At 38.3% G+C, this 14,112-nt stretch overlaps 1 protein-coding gene across 1 annotated transcript in view; it reads right to left on the bottom strand.

Annotated features, from left to right (window-relative positions):
- The window catches only part of LOC113527774 (disintegrin and metalloproteinase domain-containing protein 12), a 100,180-nt gene extending 93,712 nt beyond the window's left edge, over positions 1 to 6,468 (bottom strand). The window contains exon 1 of the mRNA XM_026915906.3: positions 6,024 to 6,468. Within this exon, the coding sequence (XP_026771707.1) occupies positions 6,024 to 6,111 (88 nt within the window). The 5' untranslated portion in view covers positions 6,112 to 6,468. The remainder of the gene's footprint in view (positions 1 to 6,023) is intronic.
- Positions 6,469 to 14,112: the final 7,644 nt, after the last annotated feature.

The raw sequence follows: 14,112 nt of genomic DNA, 5'->3' as shown, positions 1-14,112 counted from the left end.
TCATGTCACATCACCAAGAGAAAGAGTGGTCCTAGTTTTGAGACATGTCACATGGCCACATCATCACTTGGCCTAGTGAGAACTTACTGACCTTACACCTTGAGAGAGAAAGAGGTCATTTCAGCCCAATTTCAGAGTAACTGGCTCCAGACATTTCATTTCGTTTCAAGAGTTATCTCCTGTAAAACTTCATATATATGCGAGGACTGATAATACACTCTCCAAAACCCGGGAGGCATCAAGACAGCTCTCTCTTTTTTCTGTTTCTCTCTCACATGAGCATCAGTTCGACAGCTGCAGGAGAGCCTGACACTATATCTGGCAGGGGTCTGATGTGATATGATCTCTCCACTTCACAATTCAGAATCACACTCAGCTAAGCTGTCTCACGCCCCATCAGCAACTGGGCATGAACGCAGATTCTGTCAGATTATCTCTGGAAACAGAGCTTGGCATAAAAGTGTGTCAACTGTCCATCCACATTATAGTAGAACTCCCTTCACAATATAAATGCATTTTATAAAGCCATATCTCTGAAGCACTGGAGCACAAAGGTCACAGTGAAATGGCAGAGTAAGTGCCAGTCCTAGATCTCTCTCTCTCTCTCTCTCTCTCTCTCTCTCTCGCGCGCGCGCACGCTCTCTCTCGCGCGCTCTCTCTCTCTCTCTCTGGCTCTGTCTCTTGGTTGACATTATCTTAACACGGGTGGTTTAAGGAAACTGGGCCAAGAGTGTGTGGAGTGAAAAATCATTAAAAATGCAGCAGGCTCACACTGAGTGCCAAGCTTATGTGTGAATTTAGCTTGCGTTTTAATAAAATTGAATTAATAACTATACCTGTATTTAATCTGCACCAATCAATGATTGTAAGTGTAAACTATTTTAACATGTGTACTGTAGACATGTTATACAACACTGTATAGATATTATGATAAATTATATCACAATGCACTTTTACTGAGTATCATGGGTATTGTGAGAACTTTCGTAATTCTTACTGACTCCAGGGTGATGCATAATAATCCAATTTGTCTTGTTAAATGTGGTAAATAATTATATTTTCTTCCAACTACATATAATTTCATAATAAGCATAATGAAGCATAAGTGTCCTTAGTTGTATTTCTGTCAATCGTGTCTTTATTAATCCGCTGCAAAAATGTGCAATGATAAAAGTAAATCTGGGAGCTGCTTTTCCAAGATTGGGAAACCTTGGCAAAGAAGGCAAATCAGCAACTTCTTTGGTGTGTCAGTATGTGTCATATTTATAACAAACCTTGGAAAAAGTGATATAAAACAAACAGTGCTTATAAACTAGTCACCCAGAAGTCTAATAAAGTATGAACCAGCTGCCTAAAGTAAGGTATAAACAATCTTCCAAAAACTCTTCCTAGACAATCTGAACTATTCTTCCCTCAACGAATCAGTTATTTGGCATGACAATATTTTCAGTGTTTAAAGCTTAATGTGTCATAAATGGCAATTACACTGAGATAAGCTAGCCAGCTAGTCTACCAGCCAATGTAGATTCTTGGAGGCGGGCTTTCATGGGCCTGAATAGGGGGAGGGGTCAAGGACAAATCAAATCACCAGTTTTTTTTTTTTTTTTTAGGTTTTCACTTTATAGTTCCAAAAGGCCAAAATGTACCTAATGCACCATCAGTGAATTTTTGTTGAAAATATTGATGAAACCATATTTGAAATGACCTTTTAGTACTACAGATTTTGGGGAGCAGATATTCTTTAAGTCATTAATTCATCTTCAGTAACCACTTTCTCCTGGTCAGGGTCGCTGTGGATCTGGAGCCTAGGCATGAGAGGGGAATACACCCTGGACTGAACCACAGTGCGTTGCAGGACACCGTGCACACACTGATTCGTACATTCATTTGCACATTGGTGCAATTTAGTGTATCCAATTCACCAAGTAGCATGTTTTTGGGAGGAAGGAGAGAACCATAGAACCTGGAAGAACCCCCACTGACACAGAAAGAACACACAAAACTCCACAGATGGTAACTTGAAAGTATCTTGTAACATGAAAATGATTATATAGGCACTGTATTAGCACTACTTAGCCTAAACATTCTCCTGCATCCATGGTTATTTCCTTGACAACCATTCTGTATCCATTTCCTGTATCATGCCTCTACAAACTATATATAGTTCAGTAATTTTTTTTATGGATCCTTTGATATAATTGAATAAATCTCTGTAAATCCAGTACCTCATGCACCATGTGACCTTACAGGTTTACGGGTCAGTGTTCCACATAAAACTCACAAATTCCAGACAGTGGGTCGTAACTGTTTGGTATTCATACATGTGGCTAATTTACCACCTCCCCCTGCGTTTATGTTGGACTCTGCGTTGCCTTCACAACACAGTCTCATCCTGTTCCAATTTAAACCCCTGAAACACAGAGAGGCACCTGCTCTTATGAGGAACCTCCAGGCCAAAATAGATTAATTACCCCTTTATTAGCCCTTAACAACCTGAGTAAGGTCGCCACTTCCTGCCTTTCCTGTGCCCTGCTTCTCACCAAGTGCCATTGTTTTCTTTCCCACATGAGTTTCCTTCCCACACAAGGTGAGCTTTCAGCATGACGCAAGACACATGGGTTCACTTGCAAATGCACCCCAGACACACTAATGGCTGCTTATAGCGTGTATGTGAGAAAGAGAACAACAAGAGATGAGGCATAAAGACCAGGGAAAAAAATAAAAGAGAGAGACGACAAAGGAGTCCCGAAGTGAGTTCACATACACAGGGGGGAGCAGTAGCATGTGTTTTCTCCTCAGGCCAGTTGTTTCTGCTTTCACACATCATCACGACATGCCCGCATTTACCACACTCAATCATTTTCCTGCATTCTCCCACATCTTTTCTCCTTCTGCTTCCTAAACATGATCAGCTTGTCCACTTGCCATCATGTGCTACATTTACATTCAGCCTAATAATCCTATAACAATTCAACTGATATGTTTTAACTGGATTAAAAAGGAACGCTTTATGTACACTGGTAGAAACCGGCATGCCATTTTTTTTTATTTGTGCCTCTACAGGAATCCTTAAAGGTTCTGTGTAAAGCTCTAAAAGGCCAGCCAGAGAAAGAGGAGAGGGATAAGACGAAAAGACTGAAAGACAGACGACATGAGATATGGATGGAGATGGAAAAGAAAAACAGGGAGGGTATCTGAATGTAACATATGGAAGGTTTTTGCACATATACATATGAGGAATAGCAGGAAGCTTCTTCTCAGGCCAGTCTTTACTGCAGTAATTTAGTGATCTGGAATAACTGCAAGCATCCAAAGACCCATTAGGAAGCCATTTTTTTTTCTAAGAATATATACACCTAAATTAAAACAGAGTAAATTGATTGAGGCTAATCCGAATGAATGAGGTGGATAATTCATTTAATAATCTGAAAGAATATTTGGACCTGAAAGAATTTTGCATCTGATTACATTCACAATCAGAATTTTTGCGTTTAACATGGTCCCAGAAAAATAGCTCATCTGTAAGGAAAGAAAAATTGAACCAATTTTTAACTTAGTGTTCAAATCAACCTTTCAAAGCATAATACTGCAGGCTGTAAAATCTTTTTTTGATTTCATTTTGAAAGATGTTTTGCAAAGATCGACTGTCATGACTTTGTAAAAACCCAAGACGCCAAACATACTAAACAAATGTTACACTCTAGCAGGACTCACAAGCTTCTACACAAGGTAACACTGACACTCTTCATGTATATAAATTTAATTTGGATTACATGTAACAGAAAAATGTAAATGGAGATTTTCAGCAGGTAGCTGAGCTCAGGATAAACAATATCTGCAACAGGAGTTAATTCATTCCTTCAGACTGACGAAAATCCCATAGATTAAAAATCTTTAAATAATAGGAATTTTAATTGAATATCCATTGCATTCATACATTTTCTTATGATTTCATTCATATCTTATATCTTTTTATCTTATATCTTTCTTCTCTTATTCTACAAATCCACTTGTATGAAAAAGTTAACAACATTAGGGTTAAAGATGGTTTATTCATAGTAACCTGAATGAAATCCCACCACATTGTCCTTGCTTTTTCAAACTGTACAAAGTTCTCCCACAAAAAGAGAACCATAATGCTGTCAACAACATTTTACTTCACCTTCTTTACCTCTCTGGTTAATAAAGTGCACTTCTAGCAGATCGAGCATCCATGTCAGTAGACGAGCTGATGAATCTATCTATCAATCTATCATGATGGCTGTCACTGCTGTCTGTAATCATACTCATTAGTGTCGTCCTCCCCATAGCCTCCCGTAATTACCATGGCCAGATAAGGTAGGTCGCATGGATTTTAATTTCACCAGAGAAATGTCAACACTGATAATGCATTCGGCGTACCATCATAATGTGTTCGAATTGAGCAATTAATTTTCCTCCACGCGGGATCAACCTGCAACGTGAACTTTGAGACAACAACAAAGCGCAATTATTAAATCCAGATATAAACATCCATCACAAAGGAGGAGTGGGAGTGATCTAATCATCGTGTCTGCTTTCACTTCAAGTGCTTAACCAATCAGCTACAGCACAGAGTGCAATCAATGCAGGCAAAAGAGCAATAAACACACACACACACTCACACACACACACACACACAGAAATCAACATACTGCATTAGTTGGTAACACTCCATTGCTCCAGAGCAGAGCAGAGCAGTATAGAATGGAGACACAGTTGGAGACGTATCCCAATTTCCAAACATGCATAAGCAACTGTTCAAGAAACTTCATCCTACATCATTGCTTGTAGTTAGTGCCATGTCAAATCCTTAAATACTTGTGAGAAGTGAAGGCACCATGTATAAATCAAAACCCTGTTATAAAAAGCTTTGATGTGAATCTGAATGCAGCAGTGGTCTTAATGAAACAGAATGGACTCAGCAAAAAATGGCAACGTTATTAACACTTACAGTGTTGAAGCTTCTATTACAGTGAATTAACTCAAGTGTTGACTTAATTGGCATAAGAATGTTTCAGTGTAAATAAATCAAAATCAATCTGATAACTGCAAAAATCAGATTTTGACAATAATTAATCAAACATGTTTACATGTACTTAAGTAGTCAGATAATCGCATAACTGTCAATATGTTTGAATTTAAAGAGAAACAAGCTGATAATCAGATTTTGCTAACAATTCATCCATGTTTACATGTACTTAAATAATCAGATAGTGGTAAAACTATGTATGTTTGTCTGAGTATGTTTGAATGTGATGAAAAATATTCTGATAATCAGATTCTGACAATAATTTATTCAACATATTTACATGTACATAAGTAATCTGATAATGACAAAACTATAAGTATATTTTAATGTAAAGAAATAATTTGATAGCTGCAAAAATCTGATTATGACAATGTTTACATGTATGTATGTAAGAAGATAATGGCAAAAGTTTACGTATGTTTGAATGTAAAGAAATAATCTTATGACTGCAAAAACCAGATTTTGATAATAATTCATCCAACATGTTTACATGTACTTAGGGAATCTGATAATGGTAAAACTGTCTTGTACTCATTGTATTAATAATGGTGAATAAACTCAAATTAGCGCAGATAGTAAAATGTTGCATTAACTTCATTATTGAGTATGTTTACTTGTGTAAGACAGGATACATAAAAAATAGTTCACCCAACACACTTGTACTTGTAATCTGATAGTGGAGCTACACTAGTTGCAATAAATGCAACTGTTAAATGCTGGATAACTGTCACAGTGTTGAATGAACACATGCATTGTTTATCTAACTTCTTTCATGTGTTGCATTAAAGCTTTCAGTGTTGCATTAACAGAAAAGGTGTAAAGTAAACTCTTCAGCATGCAGTAGAGCTCTATTCAACACTGCAACACAAGGTGTTAATTTAACCCTGGGGATTGAGTGCCATGACAGACAGACAGCTGTGTGTTATGCAAACTAGTTAGCGTGCACTTATTTATGTGTGGAACTGAGTCTTACCTTCGTTAGACAGACTGTCACCCGAGCAGACCGCGAGCATCAGCACGACGCGGAGAGCCGAGAGCGCGAGCTCAGCTCCGGATGCCATGCTGCCGGTGGGAGGCTGATCTGACCCGGACCGAAGCGGGCTGACCAGGGCCAGATCGGACTGATCTCACGGCACCATCACACACAGAGCAACAGCTGATGTGCTGAACTTCAGGAACATCCGATCCGCCACTGCTGGAGACCGCGCGCTCCTGCAATGCTCAACTTTCCACAGCTCCCAGCTGAGCTTCAGAGCGCCTGCGCACCGCCAATCAACACTCCTGCACACTGCTGTACACACAGAGCAGCCAACGCGCCGCTGGATGTCCCCAACGCGCGCGCGCGCGCACACACACACACATACACACACACACACACACCCCAGGGTGATTTGCAGAACAAAAGGCTGTGTGTGTGTGTGTGTGTGTGTGTGTGTGTGTCAGTGAAAGAGCATGGTCAGACCCGCCTGGTCCTAGCGCCGCACCGAAGCGCATTTACAACACACAATTCATTTAGCAATCACACTCTCTCGAGATAAAAGCTGTTTCTTATTCTGGCCAAATTTGACTAGTATTGCATGCATCATTCTCAGTGTATGCAATCATATAATTTTGTTCACAGAATTAGAATTGTTATGAAAGTTTCAACATGCACTCAGTTTTGTAACAAATAAATAAATAAATAAATAAATAAAAAACCTCATTTTTTAAATAAAAAAAGTACAGAGGTTAAAATTAAAGCTGGGGGTGAGGGTTACTAGGGATGTAACCAATTATGAACACATTATTCAGAATGAACAGATAACATGTTCGAAACAGACACAAATAGGAGCCGCAGTCATCATGACTGGGATCCCACAGGAGGTGAATGGGACATTTTTACTTTCATGCAGTCAGATATGAAGCTCGCTGGGACAAAGAAAGACCACAATCATTAACATGAACGTGTAGCATTGAGCAGTGCATTCATAGCGTTCATCATTTATCCTTAGTAAAGGACTGGTCATGGTAGAGGTTATTAAATTAGGCTAATAGTTTATTATTATTTTAGGTATTAGTGCCAACTAAATTTGCTAGAATATTTCACAGGCAGGTATAAACAAAAGCTATAACTGTGTGAGTGGGATTTAAAAAAACAATTTCATGCACATCTGAAGTTGAGACTGATTATGAACTCGAGTGATGTAGCTGAGGTTGAGGAACTGTCAGAGCCAGAACTGACACATCGTGCTGAAAGTGCTGCCATGTTTACCTCTGGGGTTTTTTCTAGTGTTTTCCAGTGTTGAGTGAGTAGGGTTCATATACAGTATAAGTGAAAAAAAGAAAATAAAAACTTTGGTAAATTTCAATACAGATACAGATATTTGGAGCACTCAAGAGATGCAGGTACAGTGTCATTTCATTACACCCCTACACCCTTTTTACACATTAAATTGGATGAAGTCCAAACACATTATCAAACTTGTACTAATTTTTAATTTGATCAAGTTTGATCAAATTTCCACAAACACAAAACTGTCTCTCTAAATGAGAAGGTTTACAATCAAATGCAAGTTAATTTCTTTAGTTTTCTCTTATATCTAGCTAACAGTTACACCGATCAGCCATAACATTAAAACTACTGACAGGTGAAGTGATATAATGAGCATCAGCAATGGACCATGGAGTAATGGAGGAAGGTGGCCTGGTCTGATGAATCACATTTTCTTTTATATCACACGGACAGCTGGGTGCGTGTGCATCGCTTACCTGGGGAAGAGATGGCAAGAGAGGCGCTATGGGAAGAAGGCAAGCTGGCAGAGGCAGTGTGATGCTCTGGGCAATGTTCTGCTGGGAAACCTTGCAGACCAAGTACACCCATTCATGGCAACAATATTCCCTAATGGCTGTGGCTTCTTTCAGCAGGATAATGTGTCCTGCTACACTGCAAAAATTGTTCAGAAATGGTTTGAGGAACATGACAAATTTCAACATGTTGCTCTATGGAGGCCCCACTTCTCAATTGACCTTAAGTAGGACTTAAAGGACCTGCTACTAATGTCTTGGTGCCAGATACCACAGCACACCTTCAATAACACAAACAACATTTTCATGTTATTGGTGAGTTATTGTTATAATTTAAGAATAATTTAATGTATTCACCATATAGACACCAATATATTTGCATTTGCATATTTTTTTGAACTGTTAGCTTCATAGCTATTCTGTCCATACTTGCGTCAGTTCCCGTGCCTGAGAAAGACAAGATGAGATTTAGGGCTTAACTGCATGTGTATTAGGAATGTAGAGATTTATAGAAACACATCAATGACATGACATTCAAATGAACATTTTGCAGTAAAATAATCCCAAGTGAGTTAGATGATAACATGTAGTCTGTCTTTTATTAGTTTCTGTACAAAACCTGTTAGAGAATATTGTGTTTCTGAATATTATTGGTGAATTAACATTTCCACAAGCGATATTGCTGTCTTGTCTGGTGCCCTGCAGAAGCATATCAAAGGTAATTTTAGGCACATTATGTTCCTACATTTTACAAATAAGCATCACTGTTTAATAACACAGTTAAACATGTAGAATGTCTATCAGGAAAAGCTGATATTTTTTAAATCATGAGCATATTAGAGATGCAGTAGTTGTTGTGTGGGCTAATTTCTATATTGGTTTGTTCTCTTCCTGCACATTTTGTTGTCTGAGAAAGGGCCTGAAATTAGAAATGCTTTGTGATGATATTAGGGGGAAAATGCACTTTACAGTAAATGACCCTTCATTATGCCAACTATTGATTTGTCTTCTACGTCTCAGTAATAGACTGTGGTTGATAATCAGGTTTAAAAGCTAAAGGAAAGGTTCAGGAAAATTAAATTAGGATGAATTGTGCTCTCAGATGCAGTCAATCAGCCAAGGCTTGGTTTATGTCCAAAATTAGGTTCTTTAGTTTTGCACTGGGGTCTAATGCACTGTAGCTAACAAGGAAAGAAAGCTTGTGACTAGAAATTAGCATCATGTAGAGTACATGTAGAAAACAGCATACCATTAAATCATTAATCATGTAGTCTTAGATCATTTCTAATACTGTACAATTTGTAAAAATGAACTAAAGTACATTTAATAGCAGAAAATATAACATTGTTAACCTCAATGTGATTTATGTGATTTATGGACTTATTCATTTATTTTATAAAATTCTTCATTGTATGCGTACCAGTGAGATAACTTGGACATGCGACACCTTTTAAATTGTATGATACTATTTGGTGGTGATAAATTTGCCACCATGCACACACATTCACACGTAGGGCCATTTAGCGTAGCCAATCTGTCTACCTGCAAGTTTCTGGACAATAGGAAGAAACCAGAGAACCCGAAGGAAACCCAAGCAAACACTGCAAAACTCCACATGTACAGTAACCTGAGCTCAGGATTGAGCGCAGGACCCTGGAGGCAATGATGCTACCCACTGCACCACCATGAACAACTAAAGAATCTAAATTTGGATACCAACCAGGCTTTGAGCAAAGTAGAACATTTATATGATTGTTTATTTTATTTATTTTATAAGATTTCTTTGTGAACCATTATAAATAGATTTATATAAAATATATATTTACAGATGCCTATTTCTTATAACTGCCATGTATATACATAGTCTTTTGTGACTTGTTTTGAAGCAGGACTATGTTTCTAAAAATAAAATAATCATATTTTATAATAGAATAAGCCATGTGTTTAAATCAGCGCTATTAATTTACACAATCCATAGCTCGAAAACTTTTCTAATTAGGGCTTTGTGCATCTTCCCCTGTCTCCAGAAATGATTTGAGCATTCTGATACAGACAGGTCTGCATCTCTGTGTGTGTGTATCCGTGTGTACAGACCAAACTTGAAAGTCTCTATTCCAGATCCAGTAAAGTCCATAGAGGAATTTGTCAGTCGTATATTCCACTGTACTGAGAGTTCACATTTATAGCTTGAAACACCTCAGTGCTGAAGCTTCATGCACTTTGCTCTTTATTGGCATTATGGCTAGAGAAGCGATTTGATGATATAGACCCATTCACATGGCATGCAGCAATGAATGGTTGTCAGATGTGGATTTGCCGTGCTGCATTTGCTGTGCATCGACCCTGCTCACTGCACCACATGCGTAGTAAAGCAGACAGATGTCTGCGATGACACTGCATATTATTCAGAAGCCCACAAGAAGCACACAATTCAGAAGCGCACAATCTCACACACATACACACACATTCACATATTTGACACCTAGAGAACACCACATTATCTGAAGCGGCAGTGCGACACAAAGAAATGTGCAAACAAAGAAGTACAGTGTATCTAAACACGAAAAAAATACAAAAATGAAGGGTCCTTTTTATGTAGGAGTGAAGGTGAAAATTATAAAAGAAAAGCTTTCCTGGTGTCATTTCTTGCCAAAGACTGCCGAAGTATTCAGAGATTGCTTAAAATAAAAAGCAGCTGACTATTTTCCAAAATTAAGATTAGTAATAGAAAGCTTTTAAAGATTAACTTCTGTGCAAAGTGGAGATGGATGAAGAACACTCTAACTCATCAGTATTGCATTCAACACCAGTTTCATATTAATTCCTACAGCATTATTAATAACTTTTGGAAAGCTGATTTTGACTTTCGTCCTGTCCAAGTTTGGGGTTTAGAGTTTTGGAGAACCTTGGAATGTACTTTATTCTCGCTGAGATTCTACATACATTGTGCGTATTATATATATATATTGTATGTCTTTAAATGATCCATCCTGTTTTTTTTTTTTTTTTGGTTTTGTTTTTTTTTGCTTGACATAGTTTTAAAATTGCACACACATCCTCAGCAATCATATGCTGAACACATGTGCTTTGATCAAATCAAAAGGGAAATATGTCAAAAGACATACTGAACACATTATTGTATATCATAAGGTCAAATGAATAAGATGTTCATCCGGTGTATCTTATTTCTTTCTATGTTTCATAATAGTCCCATTAATGAAGTTTATACTGAGCAGATATGGAAAGATTGAACTAGAACACAGATGTCACATTTCCATGGCAAGGCACAGCACAGTTATTAACCTGAATCCAGAACTATCCATATCCTGGTTGAGTACCTGTGTGCATTTCCGATTACATAACAGTACCAGTGCAAGCACAAGGAGTTGTCTGGAGGTTGTGAGGTGGTGACCTCATTTCCCACAGAAAATAGTGTTAACAGTGAACACTACCAACAGTAGCAACAATGGAGGTCTGAGTACACTCCGCCTCAGATGGCGAAGCGGAACGTTCCTGGTTTTGCACGCAGCCTGACACAAAAGCTTTTCAAGTTCATGTTTTCAACTCATGACAGTTCTGTGCTCAAATAACAGTCTACATTTTTTCTATCTCTAACCATATGTCTCTGTGGGTGTCTGTGGACACTAATGTATGATGATTTATTTACATTTCACAGCCTTCACAAAAAAGAAGAGGTTAAACAAAAGCTCTTCATGGGTTCTCCGGAAAGTTAAGAGTTTTAGCGTCGTAAAATGTTTCTATTTGAAAAAATTGTCATACATCTAACCTTTAAGTCCTCTGCCCAGAAGGACAACCAAAGTGTGCTTCGGTGTTCTGCATTTCTTTTCTTAAACAAAGTTTAAGTGCTAAAATAGCAGTTAGAATACCCAAGACAGTGTAAGTCAAATCAAAGCAAGTACAAAACCAAACTAAAGGAAAATGACAAAGCAGCAGTAAAGGAACGCTATAGATGATTAACGTAACCTACCCTGCTGAAATATCCAGCTTGGTCTGATCAGCAACCAGCCTCCAAAACACAGTCCGAGCAGGTCAAGCTGGCAGATCATCACAGCCAGCTGGTAAGTTATTGTGCAGCTTTCTCATTATTGGGCTAAACTGATCAATGTTTGAGAAAATCTAACTGCTGTTCTGTCATGTGCTTTTTTGTCTTATGGTGTTGCACTGGTAGCGGTAATTCAGGAACTGTTTCAGGAGCAGACACAGGCCATCTGAAGGACAAGGGCAAAAAAACGGCACATGGAGGGCATTAACTCGTTTCTTCTACTACTGAAGCACCCTAGAGGGCACATTTTCTCATGCCTAGAGGGCACTGCATCTCATTTTCTAGCATAGGGAAGCCTGTAGGGAGCCCTATAGAGCACTGCATCTCATTTTCTCCGCTGGAAGGGCAACTAAGGACAATTCATTATCTTTCCTTGGAAAATACATAGGGGAACTCTATAAGGCGTCATGGATTCTTTAGTGGAATGGCACCCTAGATGGCACTTCATCATGTTTTTTTCCATTTGAAGGGGAGCCATTAGAGCACTTCATCACATTTTCTCCACTGTAAGGGCACCCTAGAGGGCATTTATCATGTTATATCAATCATAAGGGCATCCTAGAGGGCACTTTCACAGCATTTATTTTTTTTTAAACCATTGGTGCACTGGGGCCCCTGTGAGCCTGCTATTGGTTTGACTAGTGTTTTGGCAGTCAGTAGCTGTTTGGACCAAGGTGGATATTTCAGCATGGTTAGATATCCTTAAACTAAAACCAAGGAAATAGTGAATGTAACAAAAACAGATTATTAGACTGGATTAATAAGAGATCCTGAAAATAACTAGGCTTCAACATAAATAGATCGATACGGATAGATGCAACAACTAATAGAGTACACTGACATCTAGAAGCATTGGGTTGCAAAGCTAGACTGCCAGGAATGGTCTAAACACCAGCACATGGTGTGTGCAAGGCTTCACAACTAAACTGTCTGGCAATGGTCTATTTTAACAGGTGCAGGCAGGACACAGGTGTTGCTACTGGTACTCCAAAAGCAGGATAACTAATTCACCATTTGTACTCAGCTACAGTATGACAAATGTTCTATCTCGTTCTGTACTGCCTGTAAAAGTGCTTTAACACACCCTTCTGATATCCAAAATGTTTAGTCAGTTCTAACACATGCAAAAAACTCTTACTGTCTGCAGTGTTTCTCCTTTCGCAAGAACATTCGAAACATACCATCATTTTTAAGTGCTTCTCAATACACACCACACACCAGTGTACACACCAGTCTCTCAGAAATCCTTCTGATTCTGAAGTGAAATCAACATCCTGGAACGTTTCACACTTCTTCATCTCTTTCCAGCAATATTTTTCATATGGAAAACACAAACATCCAGAATAAATATTGTATATAACATCTTCTGTTCTTTTGTTGTGCATTCTCTGGTCTCAGTCACTTCGGATGCAAAATCAGCATCAAATCTGAAACCCAACACTATACTGTAAGAATAAGACATGCATTGTGTGTGAACGCTAAGCCTGTTCATGCCCCGAAATTAGTTGGTCCAAAAGGCAGTGGTCTGTTCTAAGACCTGTGGTTTTTAAAAGAAAAAGAAAAACAAAAGAAGAACATATTTTTTGAACCTCATTTTGCCGATGTAGCATTTGTGACACAACCACTGAAATTCTTGTTTACATGAAAAAAAGATCTTAGGAAGGAAAGAACATTTGTATAAATCCTTCCATCATGTAACAGCCTGCTGAATCTGTGTATTTACCGCAGAGAACAAAACCTATTTTATCAATGAAACCTATTTTGGCAGATGGGGTTGTGTTGCATATTTGCCTAAATATTAGTGTCAAAGCTTGTAATATTAAGCAGAGAACATGGTGACACATGGTACCCTGGGTTATTCATCTCTCATATCTCATCTACCAGCCAACAGACAATAGCCTCTTTATTCGTGGGTACTTCCGGTACCACATTTAGGAGTCATTTTTATTCCGACAGCTCCAATTCTGTCTGGACGTCTAGAGAAAGAGAGAGCAGATAATGATGTTGCACTAAAAGTTATGTAACATGACCTCCTTCACTGGAGGAAAAATATATCTTGTCTTAGATAGTTTGCATGTTCTTTTTACAAATAGTGACATTATAGTCACGTTTTATATAACATTAGCAGAAAAAGGAGAAAGGAAGATTATTCTGGAGAAACAGCTCTTCTGCCATTCAAGATCATGAGACTAAAACTAATCACTGGAACCTTCAG

The sequence above is a fragment of the Pangasianodon hypophthalmus genome, chromosome 12 (assembly GCF_027358585.1).
Source record: "Pangasianodon hypophthalmus isolate fPanHyp1 chromosome 12, fPanHyp1.pri, whole genome shotgun sequence".
NCBI classification, from domain to species: domain Eukaryota; kingdom Metazoa; phylum Chordata; class Actinopteri; order Siluriformes; family Pangasiidae; genus Pangasianodon; species Pangasianodon hypophthalmus.
The sequence above is the reverse complement of the archived record's forward strand: the minus strand, read 5'-3'. Positions and strand labels throughout refer to the sequence as shown.